Source organism: Protomyctophum bolini (assembly GCF_963924005.1).
Source record: "Protomyctophum bolini genome assembly, chromosome: 7".
Lineage (NCBI taxonomy): Eukaryota > Metazoa > Chordata > Actinopteri > Myctophiformes > Myctophidae > Protomyctophum > Protomyctophum bolini.
Window position 1 is genome coordinate 2,763,818 of NC_137868.1, and position 25,559 is coordinate 2,789,376.

A 25,559-nucleotide genomic window follows, 5' to 3' on the forward strand; every position below is an offset into this window, starting at 1 on the left:
ACTACTGGACAGACAGAAGAACACAAAACAGACACAAATGGACATAACCACACAAGACCATGCAGGACCACCAAGGACCATATGCCATTTGGGAGGGAGGCAGTTCTTATGCATTCGCATTGTTGTATAGTCTGATAGCAGTTGGCATTCGGTGCAATAACTATAATAACCTTATATTCACTGCAATACGGTACCATGACTATAATAACCTTATATTCAGTGCAATACGGTACTAATAACCCTCCCCCTCCTCCTCCTTCTCAGAAATCCCACCAGAAGTCTCCGTCGGACCGTAGCCCGCCCCCTGACGCGGCGGCGGGCCCCCCGGTGGCGCCGCGGGGTAGCTCCTCCTCCTCCTCGCTGCCGGACGCGTCCCGGCGCTACGACGGCGCGGGCCACTGGCCGGAGCAGCTGGGGGAGGGGGAGGCGGGCGGCCGCTGTCGCTTCGGCGGCTGCGAGCGGACGTCCCGCGTCATGTGCCTCAAGTGCTGCGTGTTCCTGTGCATCTCCAGACACCACAACTGCTTCCTGAACTTCCACAGCCGCGCGGCGTCCTGATGAACGCGCTCTTTGACCACGACTGCGTGCTGTTTGTTTACCCCCCCCCCCCCCGTCTGTCAGCGCAGTGCTCTCTCCGCTGCGTTCATTTGGACCGACCGACCGCTCGCGAGTAGGGTTGGGGGGGGACGGGGGGGGGGACGGACGAGCGTTTATACTATCTGCGGTTGTTGGAAAGATGGTGGCGCGATTCGCAGGATTGGATACCAGGAGGTGTGTGTGTGCGTTGAGAGCATAGAAAGCATATAAAAATATGGACAAAGCGTTCTCCGGGTCTGATATGGACGTACAATGAAGCCTGTCAGGACCATCATGTTCCAAAAAGAATATTATGACATGAGAAATGAGACTTTAAACTAGTGACTGGAAGCAGAAAGTATTCATGAGCAGGTTTATTAAGGTAATACAGTCTAGGTGAAGTTGGGCCCCCAAATACATGGACCTCTATGGAGCTATGGGGTTTTTTTTTGGGCCCAATGACAGACAGCGCCACAACAGGCCATTATATGAACTTTCAGGAAGTCCCGATTTCCTCTGTGGCTTCACTGAATATCTGTCTGACTTCTCCCCCTGGTTGAGAGTCTAATGCGTTACTCTCAACATACATATAACAGGGTATAGACGTCTCTGTCTTCTGGCTCTGCTTCGTGTGTTCCCGACAGGGGGCAAACTGTTCGTGTGTTCCCGACAGGGGGCAAACTGTTCGTGTGTTCCCGACAGGGGGCAAACTGTTCGTGTGTTCCCGACAGGGGGCAAACTGTTCTGTCTTCTGGCTCTGCTTCGTGTGTTCCCGACAGGGGGCAAACTGTTCCCAATAACATTCTCTGCTTCGTGTGTTCCCGACAGGGGGCAAACTGTTCCCAATAACATTCTCTGCTTCGTGTGTTCCCGACAGGGGGCAAACTGTTCTGGCTCTGCTTTGTGTGTTCCCGACAGGGGGCAAACTGTTCTGGCTCTGCTTCGTGTGTTCCCGACAGGGGGCAAACTGTTCTGGCTCTGCTTCGTGTGTTCCCGACAGGGGGCAAACTGTTCGTGTGTTCCCGACAGGGGGCAAACTGTTCTGGCTCTGCTTCGTGTGTTCCCGACAGGGGGCAAACTGTTCGTGTGTTCCCGACAGGGGGCAAACTGTTCGTGTGTTCCCGACAGGGGGCAAACTGTTCGTGTGTTCCCGACAGGGGGCAAACTGTTCGTGTGTTCCCGACAGGGGGCAAACTGTTCGTGTGTTCCCGACAGGGGGCAAACTGTTCCCAATAACATTCCTTGCAAAACAAAAGCATGAGCATGAGCGTACGTAACGCAAGTCCCAGAAAAGATGCGCTGTGATTGGCCAGTATAGTCACTTGAGTGGCAGCTATAGAGACATGAATAAGTGACGGCACTTAAGGGCGCGACGACGCAGCGTGCCTTCAGCATTTCCTGCGCACTTCCTCCACACCCCTTTTGCACACGCATCGCTCCCACGAAACTCCGACGAAACTGCATAGCGCGCTATGAACTTGTAGGTCTGCTTTTTTTTGGAAAAATCGTAAAAATGCGGCACAAATCTTTGAATAGGTATATATTGTTTCAGAGCGAACTTTTTTTTTTTTGTTGTAATATCTATGGTCTAATGACTAGTAAGGCACGCTACCGAGCTGGCTGCCAGGGTGCGGTTTTATTTTTATTTATTTTTTAAGATATTTCTTTGGGTGTTTTTTTTTTTTTTTGCCTTTTATTGATAGGGTACAGTCACTAGACTAGGAAAGGGGGGGAGAGAGAGATGGGGAGTGACCAAGGGGCCAGTGAGGCGCTCCAACGTTGAAGCGCTGGGCCCCCTAGTGGTAAGAGGAGGGACTGCAGGCGGACCCGTGGATTCATGACGAGGAAACCCCCCCCCCCCCCGTGCAGCATCTGGGCTTTATAACATTGAGTGCTCGGTTGCACTTCCGCATTGTGCGGAAATGCGCCCCAAAAAGGCGGAAATAGACGGTCCTTCCGGGTGCTTCAAAACGCCACTGAGCGACTTCCACTGACATGAATAGCGGAGGGGGGGCGGAGCTTCGCGCCAGATCTCTGTCTGTGTTTACAGTCTCTATCCTTTTAATACTCTATGGGAGTCAAAGTCCGTCAGGCTCGGGAGTCGAACCCCGCGGCACGCCCCTCCGGCTGGCTCGGCGGCCTAGGTGCCCCAGACGGTTGAGATAACCGTCCAAAGCCCAGAGTGGGAATGTTCTGGCTGTATAAGAATGTGAGAAAACCCCTTTTAATACTTCCTCCTACTACTACTTAGTAGGGAGGATCGAAGCCCCCGGCGGCTACTAGTACTACCCGGCTAACTGGGTAAAACAAGCGCTCCCTAAAAACTAACCAGAGAGAATGCTCCGAAACGGGTATAGTTGCGAACGCAGTGAGCACTTACTATGAGACCTAGCAGATCATGTCTGTGTGTCTGTCTGTCTGTCTGTCTGTCTGTTCCGCTTTTGTGCCCATATATGGAGCTGAGTGATTACGTCACCATGACTCAGCCATAACCATATAAGGAGTCCCCAAAGCAGCTATACGTCCAAAACCCAAATATGTACAAGCTGCGTTCGCTTCCCGCGTTTGCACGTCTTACTGGTACTAGTAGTTCCCCTTCCTGAGACCTCCAGCCACCAGGGGTCCTCGGCTCGGCTAGTTGTGTTAACCCATTCTGTTTCAAGCATTATGTTATGCTTTAGCTATTGAAAAATAGCAGATCTACAAGCTCATAGCGCGGCTAGGTCTGCTATTTTTTGGAAAAATCTTGAAAATGTGTCTCAAATCTTTGAATATATATGCTTTCAGAGCGAACGTTTTTAACTCAAATCTTTGCTTCTGAGAGGTTCCTGGAAGAACATATTTTAAGATGGGGGGGGGGGGTCGGTGGCAAATTTACATATCATTTTTGGGGTCCTTGACATGAAATATTGAGCACCACTGATACAGAAACGTGAGGGTTTTTCCTGGTTATTATTTTATCAGGCCCTAATTAAATGTGTTAATACTGGATAGCATCAAAATCTGTTTAATCTACTTTCACCCAATTATACGTAAGCTATTTTCAAAGGCACCTTGAAAAGAAATGTGGAAAGAAAAGAAAAAAGTCTTGTAATAAAAGGGGGGTCCCCCCTGTCATGAGATATTTTCACATGCGGGGATCCTCAGCCAAATGAGTATTTATTTGGTGGTCCTTGACATGAAAATGTTCAAGAATCACTGTGCTACACAATGGCACGTGAAAAATGAATTATGTGCCTAAAAGAAATGTGCTGGAAAATAAGTGTAAATATTTCGTGTAAAGATTTGTGATTTCCTTGCCAGTTTTATCCTAGCTGTTTCTTACATTCCATACTATTGTGATGAGCTTGTATTTATCTATGTGAATTCATTTTGTAATATTGTTTAGGAACAAATAAATTGTTGTTTTTTTTATATTATATTATATACAGTAGAGTCTTTGTAATCTTGTATCCACTCAGAATGTTGCATTGTAAAACACTTCAACACAACGCTCTAACTCTATATTGAGCAGTGGTGGATAGTAACTAAGTACTTTTACTTAAGTTCTGTACTTACTTAAGTACAATTTTGAGGTATTTGTACCTTACTTGTTAGTATTTCCAATACTTTTACTTCTACTCCACTACATCTCAGAGCCAAAATGTTTACTTCTACTCCACTACAATTATTTGAAAACTACTAGTTACTTTGGCGATTTAAATTTTGATTAGAAAACATACATTAACCACTTCAACCCTATAGGCCTACCCTATATAGGAGAAGGGCTGTCTTCCAGAGACAGCCTGTAGTCCAGGAAGTAAGTGAGCCCAGTGTCCATGATATCAGAGACATGTCGCTGTATTTTGCGTGTCTTAAGTACCAGGTCTTATTCCCTAACTTGAGTAAACTAAAGACCTGGAGGTGTGATCAATGCCATTTGGCTATTCTGAGTGGCCAAAGCGCATTGATCACGCCTCCAGGTCTTTAGTTTAAAGGGCCTTTCTGTGTGGAGTTTGCATGTTCTCCCCGTGTCCCCTAGGGTAGGTATACCCTCACAAAAACATGCCGTAATCCTGGCGCCTGATGGAGGGGAAAGGATCTGGTCGGAATAACGTGTTCCTTCCACGCGCTACGTCCGGCCGGGGAAACTCCCCCCTGTCAGGTGAATAGAAGCAGCTTGGACTCCTCATGCACAGAAGGAGGCATGCGGTCAGTCCGCTGCCCCCCCAGGTTGGCAGAGGAAGTGTAGTGCCCAGGATTACATTAGATAATTGCTAATTGGCACTGGATGAAAAGAAAACTGGGTTACAAAATCGTGGGATAAAAAAAAAGAAAAGTAATCGTTGAAAACAATGTATTTCAAACACCAGCAGCACACTCCAGGTTGCATGAATAACGCTCAAGCAGTTTTATTTGAACATTGATGCCAATACATTTTTGTACATTTACTAAAGTAGAATTAAAGTACAACTTTGACTACATTAATTACTTTTAGTTATAACAGAGTATCTTTCTACTTTATGGTGGTATGTTTAAATAGATCTCAGACTGAGTATAGGCTACTACGTTGAGTCGTCGACCACTCGATGTCTGTTCTGTTACTTCTAGTTCTAATATAATTCATTACTTCTAGTTCTAATATAATCTATCGCTTCTATAGTTCTAATATCTATTCCTTCTAGTTCTAATAATAATAACCTCCCTTAGGTTTCTATCACCGACCTCCTCAGTCACATCCGGTCCTGAGCCCGCCTACTGTATCACACACACGCACACACACATGGCGCGCGCCGTTTCCGTATCCGCTCCGGGCTTCCAGTGTGTGTGTTTATGTCTATGGTTTATGTTCGTGACGCTCCAGGGCAGGGTTGCCATGTCCGCTTATTATAAGGGACGTTTGTCTTCTTTGTCAGTGAAGTTGGTCAGTTCAGAATCAGAATCAACTTTATCGTCACATCACAGCTATACACGTAAAAAAGTGGGTGAAGTTCGACCATAGTTCCCTTTGGGCTTGTTTGTACGTATGCATAGCCCAAGGTAGACTAGTCTAGGCCAGGTGCATCTTTTTAAAACAACGTTTTTTGTTAAATCACTAAATTCTGATAATAATCATTCAGAGATATTATAGAGGGTTTGATGATCAGTAACAGGTGTCTACTCTCCATGCCTCTCCAGCTCTTATAAATAAATATAAAAAAAGGCAGGTGACAAACTTTGTTCCAGTTCCAATTTTGTCTAATGTATTTTGTACCCTGATCATAAACAAGTTGCTGCTTTTCATGCTTTCGTAGCAGTTTTTGTATTGACTTGTGCTCTCATTTGAAATGTTTAAACCAGTGGTTCTAAAATATGTCAAGGAGTCAAGGACCGTAGGACCCCATACAAGATTTGTGTTGATATATTAATATATAATATATTCTAGATTTTTTTTATCCACATTTTTTTTAAATAGCAGATCTGTGTGCGTTGCACGGTGCATGTGTCTTTTCATAGACCCGGGTCGCTTGTTTCTCTCACACAACGTGGCAACAGTTTGGGTCAAACGGTCTGTCTGCGTCTCTAATTCTCGCGAGACTAGTCTGCGGCGCTCAGAAGCATCACTTGGAGGTGAGTTGAATAAATAAATATACTGTAATTTAAACATCTCTAACTGTATCAAAACTCACCGTTTACCTTCATATCGCAGCTGTTCACGGAGTAATTCCGCTCGCGCCTCGCAGCCAGACACTACATTGGCGTGAGAACGGCTTTTATTTGTGTTTTGTTTGTTTTAAATAGAAACTACCCGGTTCCTTTTTGAATCACCAGCCGTTAGCCCGCTAGCATAGCTAGCATTAGCTGCGAGATAACGTTATGCTACGTGTTTTCAAGTCTTATCCGTTCTACACACAAAGCATTGTTTTTTTTTAATTATTATTATTGTGCCGTTTTAATTGTTCGTTTTAACGTTGCTAATTTAAAAGTCCTAAAAACGGCTCTGGTGGGGACAGATTGTAGCTAACGTTGAGGTGTTAGCATGCGGCTAACAGGCTAACGGCAGGCCTTGCATGTTTGTTAGCAGTCAGTCAGTCTGGCTGTTGTTTGTTTTAGCTATTAAACCTCCCACCTTTTAACTCTCTACAGGATCCCTTTAGCAACTCATATGGTCACAATTTAACCTGTTTACCACTTGTAATACATTTGTAATAAGTTACATGATATCTATTGACCCATTGACCACTTTATTAACCTTTTATTATGGTATATGGTCTCTATTTAATCTATTGAACACCGTACTAACCTTTTATTAAGCCTCATGGTCTGTATTCAATCTATTGAACACCTTATTAAGCTTTTATTAGGGTATATGGTCTGTATTTACCCTATTGATTTTGATTAATTGAAAATGGTGGGCCCTATTGTAAACAAGTTATCGTGTCGTCCACTCACAGTTAACAGTTGTTGTATTGAGTTGTACTTGAAATGTACTGTAATTCTGCAAACTGTTAATAAATATATAAATCAATCGATCAAAATTGGCCAGTGGTTCTCAACCTTTTCAGGCTGTGACCCCCCAAAGTAATCACATTTGAACTGGGGACCCCCCCCCAAAAAAATTAATATAAAATAAAATAAAATAATCATATTTAAACTGGGGACCACCCACCCAGACAAGCAACTCAGTTCCACAGGTAAATATTGTGAAAATGGCAGATCTACAAGCTCACAACGCCTCGCAATGGGCGTTGTGAGCGTGTACTGTAGATCTGCTATTTTCACAATTATTGCCTCTTGCTTATATTATTTGACAATTTGGCCAGTTTTCATGGTTTGTTGATTACTTTTGATGCAGTAATGGGTCTTTTTATTTTTTGAGCCTTTGAGGTATAATACAAGTCTTAAAAATATTCTCTTATATCATATATATGTTTTCAAATGGGGGTCCGTGGGATAATTAGTGTCAATTTGGGGGTCCTTGACATGAAAAGGTTTGGGAACCAAACTGCCTTAAATGACCCCCAGGGGTCCTTGAGGGGGTTCCAGGGGGCCCACAGCTAAAACTATCGATGGTTATGATTTAGGAACCGAATGGAGTCGTACAGGTCTTGGTCCCATTTGTAGCCTAGACACTACAATTTACAATTCAGGCATTTATCAGACGCTCTAAATCCAGAGCTTAATCTACGAGCTCGTGTAGGCCTGCTATTATTTTTTTTTAATCGTGACAATGTGGTGCATGCACATCTTTGAATATATATTCTTTCCCAGCGGACGTTTTTAACTCTAATCTTTGCTTCTGGGTGGTCTCTGGAACAACATATTTTCAGCCAATTACATAATTGACACTGACATAGAAACCTAGGTTTTTCAGAAAACTGTCAGGATCTTTAAAAGACATTTGTATGTAGAATCGTCCTCGGGTCTAGAATAGGATAAATACATGAAGTTAAATACATATTAATTCAGTAAACGTGTTGTGGATGTGTTGTGTTGCGTTGCAGGACCGTGACTTTCCGGGTGCCCATAGATCCAGACAGCGTTGCTCTCTCTGTGTCCCAGCCAGCCAGCCAGCCAGCCAGCCCAGGATGGACTCAGACATCTTAAACATCGAGGAGATCGTGATGGGGGGGCTGCCGGACCCCCCTCCTCCCATGGTGGTGGTGGTGCCCCCCCCCACCACCAGGCCAGCCCCCGTCTTCAAGACCCCCTCCATCAACTTCAAGCCTCCCGGGTCCTCTGTCCAACCATGTGAGTAGAGTTTGTTTTGTTTGTTTGTCATGTTTATTTCGAATATGCCAATATAGAATATACAGAAACAATTCCTTGCATTTCACCAGGAAAAACAAAAAAATTAGTAACAAAATAAATAGCAAGAAAAATAAATAATAAATAGTTGTATTGTATAGTTGTATGGGCGCCATTAACCCATTCTGACCTGAGATCAGATTCTAAAAAAAATGTCTGTTTGAAAATGTTGAAATGTTTCTATGTCGATCTTTCAAAAATACCAGACCTACAAGCTCGTAGACGAGCTTGTAGATCTTGTAGATGAGCTTGTAGATCTGCTATTTTTTTAAATAGCTAAAGCATAACGTAACTGCTAACACCAGAATGGCTTAATGAAGTGTTGTCGTCTTTGGAAGCATGTCGGCACGGCGAAAGTAGCCGATAGCTTGTAGATCGGCTATTTTCTGTCTCCCGTTAGCAGTAATGTTTGGTGTGTGTGTGTGTGTGTGTGTGTGTGTGTCCACACCACACTTTTGGAATAACTTACCGTCTCATATCTGTACTAGTCTCTGGTCTTTTAACCCATTATGACCTGAGATCAGATTCTATAAATGTCTTCCACATCCTGGCAGTTTTCTGAAAAAAGCTATGTTTCTATGTCGATTTTTCTAAAATAGCAGACCTACAAGCTCGTAGATGAGCTTGTAGATCTTGTAGACCCCCCCCCCCCACACCACACTTTTGGAATAACTTACCGTCTCATATCTGTACTAGTCTCTGCTCTTAAAGTTTTAACCCATTCAGGCCTGACGTCGAAATTAAAATAATAAAAATGTCTAAATAATGACAATTTTCAGAAAGATTTGATGCACATTTTAACGATTTTTTATTTGACCATATTGCTGTTATTATTTACATAATGTGCAAATAAACTAAACTAAACGCGCACACACACACACACCACCCCATGGGTTCAAATCCCTAGTGTTACACTGCCATGGCGGTCTTGTTTTGTTATTATTGATGAGTTTTAGAAGGAACACAACGGTCGGAGCGCACACCAGTAGTGGAGGTGCTTGAACAAAGAGAGGAAAAGAGTCCGCACGGCTCGTTGGTCACGATGCTAGAAACCTTTAACCGACGGCTCGTAGCGCGCCACCGAGTGGCGCGCTACGAGCTTGTAGATCTGCTATTTTTGAAAAATCGAAGAACGACAGACATTTTTAGAATCTGATCTCAGGTCAGAATGGAGTTAATCAGACCAGTGTGTGTCCAGTGGAAACCTCGTATGAATCTGATCTCAGGTCAGAACGGGTTAAAGGTTTCTAGCATAGATTCGTGACTAACGAGCTGTGCGGCCTCTTTTCTTTCTTTTTGTTCAAATCATTGATGAGTTTTAAGATTAGTTGATCTCTCCGCCCCGCGTCCTGACCTGTGCTTTGTGTCCTCTCTCCTCAGACCAACATGAGAACCTGCAGTGCTTTCAGTGTTTCATCACCTTCTGCAACGCCAAAGCCAAGGAGAGACACATGAAGAAGAGCCACCGGGAAGAGTACAAGCAGCAGCTTCAACAGGTAGGGAACGGTACCAACAGCACCCTCTACAGGTAGGGCAGTGTTTCTCAACCTATGTACCGCGGCACTTTACTGTGCCTTTTGATATGTCCAGGCGTGCCGCCTGATTTGTCAGAAAGTAACACTAAGTTAGTGTTACTTTCTGTCAAAATCAGGCGGCACACTAACCCTCCCCCAAAAGCAATATTATAGCTACTGGGCTGCAGGCTTCCTATTGTTGCGTTGTCACACGTCTAACCATTAGACGTGCGATAAAAAAACAACACGGAACAATAGACTCTAACGACCCTCGGCCATTGAAATGTTAATGCTTAGATGCATCCAGAAGACGCTACATTTAGCTCCCTCCAGAAAGACTGGAGCGCACAGAGCGCATATGCACGTAGACAGCAGACACATACATGTCCCGACCCAAACACTGAGGAGCTAAAGTAAACGTGACGTTGTTGTGATTAAACATAATGTGCCACGAAAAATAGCTGTCCATAGATGTCCAAACATGATCGCCTCGTTCGGCCAACAAAATATATCTCCCTCCCTCCACAGAAGCGCAGTGATGCCTGATTTATTCTTCGTCGTACACGTGTTATGCTTGCATGCTGAAAATGGCTGATCGACAAGCTCACAACGCGTTGCGGACGCAACGCGTTGTGAGCTTGCCGATCAGCTATTTTTAGCACGTGGAAAAAAATACGCAGGCTGTGAGAACTGAGACCCTTCACAATAAAAGCATGCAGCTTTCACAAGATGGCCCAAAATAAAGACAAGGAAAAGGATTAACAATTAGGTGGCATTTCACTGCATATGAGCTATTTTTTTCTCCAAAATGTATTAAAAAAAATATATATAATAAGGAATTAATTTGGATAATGGTAATGGAGATATTGTAAAAGTTGTCACTTTATTAATCCCAACACTGTATGTATGTGTGTGTATATATATATATATATATATATTGTTATATTGCCCAGCCTGTGGAGCGGTGTGCTCAGTTATGATATCATTAATGTTCCGTCCTGTGATTAATCTCCGTCCCGAGCGTAACTATTTTGATTGGACGGAGACAATTTACAATGACAATTTAGGCATTTAGCAGACGCTCTTAATCCAGAGCGACTTACATTAAGCAAGAACAAAAAAGCATGGGTATACATCACATAAAAACATTTATCATGAAACATGCGTAAGCTAAGAACGTAACAGTGGAATATCTATATAATGAAACTATACATATAAACTATGCATATAAACTTTACTATGCTATACATATGTACTATGACGTGCTATGACTACATACAATGCAATTATAGTGCTGTCTACATAACATGCTATAAGTCTGTATCAAATGCTACAGAAATGCTATCTAAAGGGGTGGGGTAAGTGCTATGGGCCATGATGAAAAGGTGGGTTTTCAGACTACGGCGGAAGATTGGGAGTGATGCTGCAGTTCTGTTAACACACATGTTTTACGTGTTTCTCTACGTGTTCTCTAACGTGTCCCTCTCCCCCAGGGCAACACGCTGTTCACGTGCTACGAGTGTTTAACATGTTCTCTAACGTGTTCCTCTCCCCCAGGGCAACACGCTGTTCACGTGCTACGTGTGTTTAACATGTTCTCTAACGTGTTCCTCTCCCCCAGGGCAACACGCTGTTCACGTGCTACGAGTGTTTAACATGTTCTCTAACGTGTTCCTCTCCCCCAGGGCAACACGCTGTTCACGTGCTACGAGTGTTTAACATGTTCTCTAACGTGTTTCTGTCCCCCAGGGCAACACGCTGTTCACGTGCTACGTGTGTTTAACATGTTCTCTAACGTGTTCCTCTCCCCCAGGGCAACACGCTGTTCACGTGCTACGTGTGTTTAACATGTTCTCTAACGTGTTCCTCTCCCCCAGGGCAACACGCTGTTCACGTGCTACGTGTGTTTAACATGTTCTCTAACGTGTTCCTGTCCCCCAGGGCAACACGCTGTTCACGTGCTACGTGTGTTTAACATGTTCTCTAACGTGTTCCTCTCCCCCAGGGCAACACGCTGTTCACGTGCTACGTGTGTTCAACCCATTCTGACCGGGCACCCATTTTGGTGTTAGCATCATGTTATGCTTTACCTATTGAAAAATAGCAGATCTACAAGCTTGTAGGTCTGCTATTTTTGAAAAATTCGAAGAACGACTGACATTTTTAGAATCTGATCTCAGGTCAGAATGGGTTCATCAGACCAGTGTGTGTCCCGTGGAAACCAGGGCTGTCAGTTCACCTCTATAATCCAATTCGAATTTCATTGCTTAATTATTTGTAATTTTCGAAAATATTCGAATATTTACATTGTTCATTTTAGCTCATATTTAGCCTATAATAATACACGTGGCTGGCATGTCTTGTGAGTTTTGGGAAGTGCATAGTTTTGACAGGTCTGCCTGCTCTGGACAGTGAAATTAATCCTGAATTAAACACCGGCAGACGCAACGATAAAGTCTATCATTCATTGTGAAGCCAGCAACATGTTGATGCAAACAGACGTGTACAGTAGCTGCTCGGCCTGCTCCAAATGATATTAGCATTCGTCTGTGTCTGCCCGTGTAAACGCAGCATCGAGTGTGTTATTAAGGAGGACTCCTTGGCTTCTAACGATATGGACCAGAGTTAAATTAATGTTAGCTCCCATGCTAACTAGTTGCTACCCTCGTCAGAAACAACACCACTGATCGGGTGGAAGATGCTGATATCACTTTGCTTGTGCCCGTGGATGGGAAATGAGATTTAAAAGGCTATAGAAGCGTGGATGAAAGGCAAGCACAGACGTGCAATAAAGTTGCGTCGTGAGACTGTATTATGATTTTCGTTCTACCGGCGATTTCTGTCTGCGTAGTATACTAGTATCTATGTATGTGTTACAAGGGTTTGTGTGTCTGTGAATAAATGTGCTACTGTTTAGAACAGCCAGTAAGCCCGCCCACCCTGTAGACTGTCTCTGATTGGCTTACCCTGAAATCTGGCCCTACGTTAGCCAATCAATGACCTCTTCTGCGACGTGACCGGACGTGCACCTTTTCACATGCAGTGGAAGCGGCCGGGGAGATTTCACAGCGGTAGAGTCGTTACTCAATACATTTAGTGAGCGGATAAAATAACATAAAACTAAATAAAAATATTAAATAGAATTAATAAATGATAAAAGCTCCATTCGAATGGCAATTTTAGCTTTCGAATATATATATATTTTTTAATATTCGAATTTCTTTCATATTATGAAATTCGTTCTGACAGCCCTAGTGGAAACCTCGTATGAATCTGATCTCAGGTCAGAATGGGTTAACATGTTCTCTAACGTGTTCCTGTCCCCCAGGGCAACACGCTGTTCACGTGCTACGTGTGTTTAACATGTTCTCTAACGTGTTCCTCTCCCTCCCAGGGCAACACGCTGTTCACGTGCTACGTGTGTTTAACATGTTCTCTAACGTGTTCCTGTCCCCCAGGGCAACACGCTGTTCACGTGCTACGTGTGTTTAACATGTTCTCTAACGTGTTCCTCTCCCCCAGGGCAACACGCTGTTCACGTGCTACGAGTGTTTAACATGTTCTCTAACGTGTTCCTGTCCCCCAGGGCAACACGCTGTTCACGTGCTACGTGTGTTTAACATGTTCTCTAACGTGTTCCTGTCCCCCAGGGCAACACGCTGTTCACGTGCTACGTGTGTTTAACATGTTCTCTAACGTGTTCCTCTCCCCCAGGGCAACACGCTGTTCACATGCTACGTGTGTTTAACATGTTCTCTAACGTGTTCCTGTCCCCCAGGGCAACACGCTGTTCACGTGCTACGTGTGTTTAACATGTTCTCTAACGTGTTCCTGTCCCTCAGGGCAACACGCTGTTCACGTGCTACGTGTGTTTAACATGTTCTCTAACGTGTTCCTCTCCCCCAGGGCAACACGCTGTTCACGTGCTACGTGTGTTTAACATGTTCTCTAACGTGTTCCTCCCTCCCAGGGCAACACGCTGTTCACGTGCTACGTGTGTTTAACATGTTCTCTAACGTGTTCCTGTCCCTCAGGGCAACACGCTGTTCACGTGCTACGTGTGCGACCGCAGCTTCCCGTCGTCCGAGGAGCTGACTGCCCACCAGCCGACTCACAGCAAGGAGGACAAGCCCTTCAAATGTGTCTACTGCCACGAGAGCTTCCGCATCTTCTCTGAGGTACGTTGTCTACTGTTATAATTATCCCATTCTGACCTGAGATCAGATTCATACAAGGTTTCCACTAGGACACACACTGGTCTGATTAACCCATTCTGACCTGAGATCAGATTCTAAAAATGTCAGTCGTTCTTCGATTTTTCCAAAAATAGCAGACCTACAAGCTCGTAGCGCGCCACTCGGTGGCGCGCTATGAGCTTGTAGATCTGCTATTTTTCAATAGCTAAAGCATAACATGATGCCAACACCAAAATGGGTGCCCGGTCAGAATGGGTTAAAATTATACTACTGTCGTTGTATAATTATGTACTCCTGGGCGCTACACTCCCTCTGCCAACCTGGGGAGAGCAACGGATTTGATATATAATAATAAATAATCGATTATTTCAGTAGCAAGAGCTTAAAATTGTCACTGGAAAAATGTGCATGACATTACAATTTACAATTTAGGCATTTAGCAGGCGCTCTTAATCCAGAGCGATTTACATTAAGCAAGAACAAAAAAGCATGGGAATACATCACATAAAAACCATTTATCATGAAACATGCGTAAGCTAAGAAAGTAACAGTGGAATATCTATATAATGAAACTATACATATATGCTATACATATGTACTATGACGTGCTATGACTACATACAATGCAATTATAGTGCTGTCTACATAACATGCTATAAGTCTGTATCAAATGCTATCTAAGTCTACCGAAATGCTATCTAAGGGGGGTGGGGTAAGTGCTATAGGCCATGATGGAGACATTATTTCAATAAACTAGAAATAGGAGTTCTCATGTAATTCACGCTAAGACTACGGTGATCAACCTGGGCGTGTCAGTCGTGTAACGTTCCCGACGTTGAGCAGTGCACGTGTTCAACAACACAGCCCTGCATAAGAACATCAGTGCATGTGTTCAACAACACAGCCCTGCATAAGAACATCAGAGCATGTGTTCAACAACACAGCCCTGCATAAGAACATCAGTGTATGTGTTCAACAACACAGCCCTGCATCAGAACATCAGTGCATGTGTTCAACAACACAGCCCTGCATAAGAACATCAGAGCATGTGTTCAACAACACAGCCCTGCATAAGAACATCAGTGTATGTGTTCAACAACACAGCCCTGCATCAGAACATCAGTGCATGTGTTCAACAACACAGCCCTGCGTAAGAACATCAGTGCATGTGTTCAACAACACAGCCCTGCGTAAGAACATCAGTGCATGTGTTCAACAACACAGCCCTGCATCAGAACATCAGTGCATGTGTTCAACAACACAGCCCTGCATCAGAACATCAGTGCATGTGTTCAACAACACAGCCCTGCATCAGAACATCAGTGCATGTGTTCAACAACACAGCCCTGCATCAGAACATCCACAGCTATGAGGTGATGACAAGCTTCGCCGTCCTTAGCAACGGTCGCTTAGCCTCGGAAACCCAGACGTTTTTATTTCCAGGGAGAAAAAAAGTCCACTTCAATTCGGCATAGAGTAGCGCAAACATTGCTCACTCTCTGCTGATTTCTGATTGTCTGCACCTTTGTAAAATTGACATACACATGAACACACACACGCTCCTCTCTCTCTCTGTCGCTCTAAGTAATTAGTCTCATGTCGCGCAGCTGCGCATATATTCTCCCGGCGGATCCTGCCGGGAGCTGCCTATGCCATAAAAAGCATAGGTGAGTTCCAGGCTAACGGTCGCTAAACAATTTGGATTGGCATTGGACAATCGCTTTTGGGGGTGGGGTCTAGCGAAGTGTCCATTTCCACTACGAGGCATAACGTTCCCCTCCTCCTGTCCCCTCCTCTGTCCCCTCCTCCTGTCCCCTCCTGTTCTCTGACTCCTGTCCCTCCTCCTGTCCCCTCCTCTGTCCTCTGTCCCCTCCTGTTCTCTAACTCCTGTCTCCTCCTCTGTCCCCTCCTCCTGTCCCCTCCTCAGCTGACGACCCACAGAAGGCAGGTGTGTCCGGAGAGACACTTCCTGTGCAAGGACTGCAACCAGACGTTCCGCAGCCACGGGCTGCTGCGCGCCCACCGCCTGGCGCAGCACCCCCGCCCCGACGCGCCCGAGGCCGCCGCCGCCACCGAGCACCCGGACCACCCCGACAAGACCCACCGCTGCTCCAAGTGTGGCCAGGCCTTCCAGGAGGAGGCGCAGCTGCTGGAGCACCAGGAGAAGTACGCCGCCGGGGAGACATGCAATGGCAACGCCATCAGGTACGCATCGACACCACGTCCAGTAACACTATGACCATCAGGTACGCCACCACGACAAAGAAATGTTTCTTTGACTACCTTTCTTTTTTTTCACTGAGGGAAACTAAATGCAAACTACGCTATGATCAAGATTCAAGATTCGATCATTTATTTGCCACGTCAACAAGTTGATAGGAATTTGTCTTGGTTCATGCTCAACATATACAGACAACCATAGATACACAAACAAGACTAAGGGCCGATTCATACTCCTATTTTAGAGCCGAATAAAAGTCGTTTCGGCTCTGTAGAGCCTACAATGTGACGTCATTTGGCTCTGTAGAGCCATACAATGTGACGTCATTTGGCTCTGTAGAGCCTACAATGTGACGTCATTTGGCTCTGTAGAGCCTACAATGTGACGTCATTTGAGTGGGGGCGGGTACCGACCTAAAGTCATCTCTTCGGTGCTACTGAAAATCTCTGACGAGCCGAAATCATTTCGGCACTACAGCGCCGAAACAGCGGTAAAATAGGAGTATGAATTGGCCCTACGACTATATTTTCGTCAACAAATAAAAAACGAGACGAAAATGTTAGACTAGTGTACAAGAGATACAGTATGAGTTAAAGACACTCATTTTATGTTTGGTTGCTTGCTGAAAATAGCCGATCTACTCACATTTTTGTGAGTACTTTTACTTTTAGTGGTTTTCAAGCAGGGTTCCGGGGACTACCAGTGGCCTCTGAGGTGTTCCAGGTGTTACCCAGATAGATGATGGAAAGTTGGTTGAATGATTGTTACATAGGCCTGGAAATTGAGTTAAATATTCTGGAAAAGTTTTGGAACTTCATTGGTACAATACAATACAATTGGTACAATACAAGCGGCCAAAATGAGTTTTCTTTCTCACCCTATCTCCCTTAGAGAGATAGGGTGAGACGTTCAGTCACACGAGAGAGACTCGGAGTAGAGTCGCTGCTCCTTCGCCTGGAAAGGAGCCAGCTTAGGTGGTTCGGGGCATCAGGTTAGGATGCCTCTCGGGCGCCTCCCTATAGGGAGGTCCTCGACGCACGTCCCACTGGGAGGAGACCCCGGGGCAGACCAAGGACCACGTCCCACTGGGAGGAGACCCCCGGGGCAGACCAAGGACCACGTCCCACTGGGAGGACTGGGGGGCAGACTGGGGGGCAGACCAAGGACCACGTCCCACTGGGAGGAGACCCCGGGGCAGACCAAGGACCACGTCCCACTGGGAGGAGACCCCCGGGGCAGACCAAGGCGCAGTTGGAGGAAACACATCGACTCACTGGCTTTGGAACGTCTCGGAATCCCCACCAGGAGGAAGTCACTATAATGTTGCTCTGGAGGAGAGGGGAAGTCTGGAGCTCTCTGGTGGAGCTGTTGCCCCCCGCAACCCGACTACGGATAATGATTGATTGATTGATTCTTTATTGCAGACTCAGGGGAATCCATATCACAGTACAACACAATAGATAAAAAGAATAATAATATAGAAAGAAATATACAATAAAAAGAGTTCCATGTTCAGTTTCGAACATACAGACAAGTTCGCCAATGGTTCCACAGTCTGGAGGAGAACCTGACAGAACTACGTACCATGTTAGTGATGATAAGCGGTTGCAGATGGATGGATTGGTAAACCCTGTGTATATATATATATATATAAATGCTCCACCTTGTGGTTGTTTCTAGGAAGCGCGGGCGGCCCCCCAAAGCCGAGGAGGCCTCGGTCGCCCCTGAGAAGAAGGCCAGGCGGAAGAAGAAGGACGGCGAGACGAGTGAAGAGGCGTCTGAGTCAGGAGCGGTCCCGCCCCCCCCCGGGGGGGGAGGGGCAGGGGGCGAGGCCAAGGCCAAGGCGGGCGGGGCCAAGCGGGGACGTCCTGCCAAGGTGAGGTTCAGTGTTGACTTGGCTGACTTGATGCTATGACTAGGTGTGTGACCACATTTGACTGAGGGGCTGCCATCGCGCAAAGTCCAGCTTTTCACCAGAGGAGAAAAACCTTTTTTTTCCTTTTTGTTAATTGCACAGGCAGACTCTTCACATAACTAGATCATGTCTGAAATAAGTGTCAGAGCTGAAATGTACATATGAAATAAATGCTTAAACATGTAGCTATAGGTGTAATGTTAGAGACCACAGAAGACATGTAAATATGAAATAAATGCTTAAACATGTAGCTATAGGTGTAATGTTAGAGTCCACAGAAGACATGTAAATATGAAATAAATGCTTAAACATATAGCTATAGGTGTAATGTTAGAGACCACAGAAGACATGTAAATATGAAATAAATGCTTAAACATGTAGCTAGGTGTAATGTTAGAGACCACAGAAGACATGTAGATATGAAATAAATGCTTAAACATGTAGCTAGGTGTAATGTTGTAGACCACAGAAGACATGTAAATATGAAATAAATGCTTAAACATGTAGCTAGGTGTAATGTTAAATAAATGCTTAAACATGTAGCTAGGTGTAATGTTAAATAAATGCTTAAACATGTAGCTAGGTGTAATGTTAGAGACCACAGAAGTGAACCTTTCAAGCCTGTTTTCTCAACTCGCTGTTTCTCTGCAAGACATTACTCTATAAGCCATATCTCCAACCAATATGTCAATTTGAAGCTATGATTCCCTGTTTTCATGACATGAAATTTTCTTTTCAAAAGAATCCAATGGCAGTCCCCCAGTCAAATTGACTCGCATGTCCCTCGACTACCTTTGAAAACTAAGCTGAGACTAAATATATTGACAATTTCGTCAACGAATAAAAACTGGCCTAAAATGTCAGGAAGGGACTAGTAGTGGACAAGAGATCCAGTACAAGTCATTTTACACTTGGGTTGCATGCTGAAAAATTGTTTTTTTGTAAAAGTGTAAAATCGGTCATTTTTTACGACGGCATCAAGGCCCGCCAAAATAAAATGCAAGTCGACTAAATCAACTGTAGATTTTTGTCGACTATTTTCAGATGGGGGTCGGCGGCCAGTTACATATAATTTTGGTGGTCCTTGACATTAAAATGTTTGAGAACGACTGTCTTTAAATAGAAGGCATCTGTAGAAGCGTCCTTGGGTCTAAATGTATTAACCCACAGCTCCCCCTACAGGCGGTGGCAGCAGCGACCTCCTCCTCCTCCTCCGACAAGGAGGCTCCCGAGAGCGCCGCGGCGGTAGCGCCCCCTCCAGGCGAGACCAAGAAGGCGGCGGCGGCGGTAAGCAAGGCAGCGGCGGCGGCGGCGGCCGTGCCCCCGCGCCTCATCCACTGTCCCGACTGCAAGGAGGGCTTCCCCGGAGGGGCCGCGGCGCTCCGCGCCCACAAGAAGGAGAAGCACCCGCCGCCGCGCAAGCCCCACCCCTGCGGCGAGTGCGAGGAGTCCTTCCTGCGCCCGGAGCAGCTGGAGGCGCACCGGGCGCGGGCGCACACGGCCGGCCGCTTCCCCTGCCCCGCCTGCGGGAAGAGCTTCGGCCGCGAGCGCACGCTGAAGGCCCACCAGCTGAGCAGCCACCCGGACGACCCCGAGAGCCACGACAACCAAGACAGCCAAGACGTCAAGAGATAATTCACACGGTGGTTTTTCCACACCCCCTTTTTAGTTTTTTTTTTCTTTTTTTGTGTTGTTTTTCTGTTGTTTTTAGTTTCAAATGGTTTCTGGAACGCCCCGTTCGGACCACCCACCCACCCACCGTCCCACCCAGGAAACGGGGGGTCCCGGTCGGGACCCTTATAGGCGGCTCCGTAACTCTGAAAGCCAAATTCCAAAACCCCCCCAAAATCTCACCCCCCACTCGCTCACTCACTCTCGGTCGCTCGCTCCAGCATGGTGGTGTTACGGTGGAATTGGTGACCTGCTGAACTATGTGACCATGGTGTGGTAGACGACCACATCATGTCAGCGTCTGAATGCAAGCCATTAGCAGAGTTCAACCTGGCGGTATTCAGGCCACCTATTTAACCCATTGAGTCCTGACGTCGACATTTAAACAAACAAAAAAAAAGTTTTCTAAATCATGACAATTTTCTGAAAGATTTGAGGCACATTTTAACTATTTTTCAAAAATAGCAGACCTACAAGCTCGTAGCGCGCCACTCGGTGGCGCGCTATGAGCTTGTAGATTTGCTATTTTTCAATATCTAAATGATATATATATCTAATATCTAATATCTAAATGATAACATAATGTTTAAAACCCCAAAATGGGTTAACCCATTTAAACACAGTTTTCTGAAATACCTCATGTTTCTATCATGTCGGAGGTGCTCAATATTTCATGTCAAGGACCACAACAATTATATGTAATTGGCCACACCGACCTCCATCTGAAAATGTGTTGTTCCAGAAGCAAAAGATTTGAGTTAAAATGTTCACTCTGTAATAATAATATATATTCAAAAGATTTGAGGCACATTTTTACACGATTTTTCAAAAATAGCAGACCGACAAGTTCACATTTCTCACGATTTTTTTCAAAAATAGCAGACCGAAAACGTCATAGCGTGGCACCGAGTGCCGCGCTATGAACTTGTAGATCTGCTATTTAATTTTTCAATGGCTAAAGTATAACATAATGCTTTAAAAACACCCAAAGGGGTTAAAGACCTCCATGTAAGTTGTGTGAAGTCCACAGGATGGTCACATATTTCGGCAGGTCACAATTCTCACCATAATTTGCCATGCTGGAGTGAGAGAGTGTGAGAGAGTGAGATGTTGGGTGTTGGAATTTGGCTGTAGAGTGTACTGTACACTTTGTACACAACTCTTTTAAGAGTTACAGACCCGTTTAGAGGCTCCATTTGGACCGCTGGTGGTTCCCCCGGGGGCCAGATGTTGGGAAACATGTATGATTTGGATTTTTTTATTTTTAGTCGGGGATCTTTTTTTTTTTTTTTTTTTTTTTTTTTTTAAACTAGGTTTTTGATTTTTGAAATCGGAAAAAAACAAAGTTTGGAACCTTTTTATCATTTCTCCTTTTTTTATTTTATTTTTTATTTTTTTGAGAATGAAACATGGCATTTTAGCAGGATGTTTTGATTACGAGTTAAGAGTATGTTTTATTATTAACTGCACAGCTTTGCCTATTTTTGTTTTTGGTTCTAGGCTGTTATTCAGATGTTGTGCGATTAAAAAAAAAAAAAAAAAAAAAAAAACGGACATCAACAAATTGACTGACTAACCAAAAGTCGCTATAACCTCCCCCCCCCCCCCAAAACTGTTATATACCTGTGTCCTAATCGACATTACCTTTGTATAAAAAAAAACAACCCCTGTTTGATTAATTCTTCAATTTATTTTAGAAGTTAACGTGTGACAATGTGTGTGATAAGACTTTTACATTGCTAAACGTATGTCATTAAATGTGTTTATTGATTGTTTTTTTTGTTTTTTGTTTTTTTTTCTCCAATACGATTATTTAAAATAAAAAAAAATCTTCTACCCAAAACAAATTGCATAAAAGCGGGGCAGCGGATACCTCCTGCGGAAACCATGTGCGGCAAAGTCTTAAAAGAACAAAAATGAATTTGATTTTTCTTTTGCATAGATATTTTATTATTCCATTCTGAATGGGCCGGATGTCGACTCGATAACGACTGTAAACGCTTAAACCCAAACCATGTCAAGCATAAGATGTCTTTTTTTCGGAGAAAAAAAAGCACCTCTCCGGTTTTTAGGCAAGACGGGAGAACAGACCCCTGCCCCGCTTTCGGCCTTATTCATGCTTTGACCCATTCTGACCTGAGATCAGATTCATACGAGGTTTCCACTGGACACACACACTGGGTCTGATGAACCCATTCTGACCTGAGATCAGATTCTAAAAATGTCAGTCGTTCTTCGATTTTTCAAAAAATAGCAGACCTACAAGCTCGTAGCGCGCCACTCGGTGGCGCGCTATGAGCTTGTAGATCTGCTGTTTTTCAATAGCTAAAGTATAACATGATGCCAACACCAAAATGGGTTCCCGTTCAGAATGGGTTGAGCCTAATTCATGCTTTTGTCGCGAGACTAGCAGGCCTGTAAGACCACGAGGCGACGCGTCCTCGGTCGCGACACCTCGTGATCCTCACGATGGGATTAGTCCGACGGCGCGTGAATGGAGCTTTAAGTTTCTGTTTTAAAGCTACTAAAGTTTTTTTTTTAACCCATTTGGGCCTGACGTCGAAATTTAAAAAAAATGAAATGTCTTCTGAATTCTGACGTTTTTTCTGAAATACCTCATGTTTCTGTCATGTTTCATGCTCAAAGTTATGTAATTTGGCTTCGTCACCCCCATCTGAAAATATGTTGTTCCAGGGACCCCCCCCAGAAGCAAAGATTTGAGTTAAAAACGTTCGTTCTGAAAAAAATATATATTCCAAATTTGCACCACAACATTTTCACGACTTTTCAAAAAAAATAACAGACCTACAAGCTCGTAGCGCGCCACTCGGTGGCGCGCTACGAGCTTGCAGATCTGCTATTTTTCAATAGCTAAATTATAACAATGTTTAAAACACACATAAATGGGTTAAATACCATGTAGTGACACTGAGCTGGAATGCTATAGTAGACCCACGCCTGCTGTTTCATAAAATATAGGCATTTTTTTTTTACACTATATTTTGATTGAGTTAATTGTCTAAATTAAGTTTCTAAAAAAATAAAAGTCTTTTTTTGACGCTTCAGATTCACAGCAACAAAGAAGAAAAAAAGAAAAAAAAACAACGAATAATGTTCGGGCCTATCGTGGACATACAAATGTTCCGACGCAAAATCTAGGAGTGTTCTTAAAACTTTTGTTAGTCTCATATTATTATACATTTTTTGTATGTGTTGGAATAATTTCATGTTTTGTTTGACGCCATAGAGGCCTGTAAGGAAACTGTACTACATAACAAGTGTTCTTATTCACTGATTGGACCGTTTTTTTTGTTTTGTTTTATCCTGTCTGAACACTGCAACCCTCTGTCATGTCATAATAAAAAAAGGCTCTCCTCACGGAGACGCACAGGAACGCAAACGTCTGAGTCGTGGTGGTGGTGGTGTTGACACGTCAGTTTACAGTAGGGTCATTTTTTTTAATCATTTTGAGGTGGAGGTGGGGGGTGGGGGGGGGGGAAGAAGAAAAACTAATTAAGGTATTTATTAAATATAGTATTTTATAGAATGAAATATTTCAAAACGTTATTTATGTATTCTTCTCCACAGAATCAAATGTGTTATGGCCATGAATCACCTGCAGGATGCTGGATATATGGTTGATCCAGGCTTAGCCTATAATAGTTATTTATTTATTTAAATGGAATTGGAACGATATGGAACCAGACCATGTCGGGAACAGAGCGGCATTAACCGACGCAATCGCCATTCCGACCGTTGACTTCTATTGGTCGGAATGGCGGGGTTTCTCCACTTTGGTAAAGACCCCGCCACTCCGACGATTAAACACACCGCTATTTCGACAGCTATGTGTGCATGACGTGCATTATGCTGTGATTCACTCACTGTGGTATTAGTTCTAATTTTAATAAAATATAACAAAAGCAGTACCCTGGCCTGGAGCCGTGATTCTCATGCGACTAAAGCAGCGAGTCTGACAGCTAAAACGTTTCCCCGCTTTAGCCTCTCGGCGTCGTATACGAGACGCCATACGCCAATGTTGACTTAATGTCATCTAATTTACACTACACTTCACATGGGTGTGATTCTTTTTTTTCCCTTTTCGTTTTTTGATATTTACACCGCCGCCTCCGCGTCGCTAGGGCGGCGCTGTTGGGAGGGCCAAGCAAGGCGAGCAGAGCAGAGGGGCCCCTCTTGTCCCCTCCCCGGCTCTCCTCTGCGTTGTGTTTTGACACGGGGAGAGGAGAGAGCAGCCCAGAGCGGGACGAGCACACACACACACACACACACACACAGCTCTGAAGCGTCTCTTCTCTACGTTGTAAGTTACCCTTCTAACTGTCTTCCTTGGCTTTAGCAGCTAGCTAGCCTAGCAGCATGGCTAGTGTGGTTGTTAAGTAAAGTATATAACGACACAGTCACAGAGAGACAGATATCACCTTGCTCTGTGGCTGCACAATGAGGCAGTTAGCATCCAAGCCTCCATTGTTGTGCTTGCCTGTCTCTATTACTCCAGGCTGTACCTGCTGCTTCTACCTGGCTGTAGCTCATCTGTTCCTTCTGCAGCAAATAAAACAAACACCTCACTGCTCCTCTCTTATTTAAGCTTCTCTTCTGTCCGGAGTGTCCTCCTCCCAACGGCTGTAAAGTTACCTTTCTATAACTAACTGTCTCCTTAGCTTAGCAGCAGCTAGCCTAGCACCATGGCTAGTGTTGTTGTTGTGGTTGTTTGTAACTAAAGTAAAGCTTTTTTTTGATTGATTGAAATATGTATTAACAGTTTGCAGAATTACGGTACATTTCAAGCACAGACTCAATACAAAGACTGTTAACTGTGAGTGGACGACCCGATAATGCATTACACTTGTTTACAAGAGGGTCCACCTTGTTCAATTCATCAAAAAAAAAGCCACAGATATAACCTTGCACTGTCTTGTCTGTCTGTCTTCCTTCCTTCTCCTGGCTGCCTGTCTGTCTTCTCCTGTCTGTCTGTCTGTCTGTTTGTCTTCTCCTGGCTGCCTGTCTGTCTTCTCCTGTCTGTCTTCTCCTGTCTGTCTGTCTTCTCCTGTCTGTCTGTCTTCTCCTGGCTGCCTGTCTGTCTGTCTTCTCCTGTCTGTCTGTCTTCTCATGGCTGCCTGTCTGTCTGTCTTCTCCTGGCTGCCTGTCTGTCTGTCTTCAATGAGTATATGGTGTCTGTACCTGTCTGTATATGGTGTCTGACTGTCTGTACCTGTCTGTATTTGGTGTCTGTACCTGGCTCTCTACTGCCCTGCACTGTCTGTATATGTGTCTGTACCTGCCTGTATATTAGCTCTGGTCCATAGCTCTAATGCTCTGGTCCATAGCTCTAATGCGTTTCATTTGGAGCTATGTTACTCTCAACTTCCGCCGCTCGCATGAATGCAGACCAGCCTCTACAGACTCTTTGGCGTAAATAAAAAGAACGTTTTTGCTACTCACCAAAACAAAGGCGAGTTGTGTCATTAGAAAGCCTACTTTCCTTAGTGGACGCACTCTGAGCCCCCCCTCCCCCCCCACCACACGTATAAACTGTACTTTTTGGGCAAAAGGGGATTTTGTTTCCACCGGGAAAAAAATATTTTTAGTTAAGGTGCGAATAAGCGATCTGAAAATGCAAAATATTGCATGTTGCAGTTCACCTGCGAATCTCTGCAAAATACGACACCAGAGCGAACAAA

At 44.5% G+C, this 25,559-nt stretch overlaps 2 protein-coding genes across 2 annotated transcripts in view; both read left to right on the top strand.

The window, feature by feature from the left end:
* znf576.1 (zinc finger protein 576, tandem duplicate 1) overlaps positions 1–647 on the top strand; it is a 45,836-nt gene extending 45,189 nt beyond the window's left edge. The window contains exon 24 of the mRNA XM_080767301.1: positions 265–647. Coding sequence (XP_080623427.1) covers positions 265–558 — 294 coding nt within the window. The 3' untranslated portion in view covers positions 559–647. The remainder of the gene's footprint in view (positions 1–264) is intronic.
* A 5,486-nt stretch (positions 648–6,133) lies between these two features.
* Positions 6,134–23,252, top strand: znf576.2 (zinc finger protein 576, tandem duplicate 2). The gene is made up of 7 exons (XM_080768494.1): positions 6,134–6,165; positions 8,040–8,286; positions 9,724–9,839; positions 13,892–14,035; positions 15,981–16,258; positions 17,955–18,150; positions 19,372–23,252. Exons 2-7 carry the CDS (start codon positions 8,124–8,126, stop codon positions 19,822–19,824), a joined length of 1,350 nt encoding a protein of 449 aa, XP_080624620.1. The 5' UTR covers positions 6,134–6,165; positions 8,040–8,123; the 3' UTR covers positions 19,825–23,252.
* The last annotated feature ends 2,307 nt before the right edge of the window (positions 23,253–25,559 follow it).

Coding starts and splice junctions, on each gene's coding strand:
- znf576.2 (XM_080768494.1), top strand. CDS start 8,124: ATGGACTCAGACATCTTAAACATCGAGGAGATCGTGATGGGGGGGCTG. Junction 9,840..13,891: donor ACAAGCAGCAGCTTCAACAG/GTAGGGAACGGT, acceptor CCTGTCCCTCAG/GGCAACACGCTGTTCACGTG. Junction 14,036..15,980: donor GCTTCCGCATCTTCTCTGAG/GTACGTTGTCTA, acceptor TCCCCTCCTCAG/CTGACGACCCACAGAAGGCA.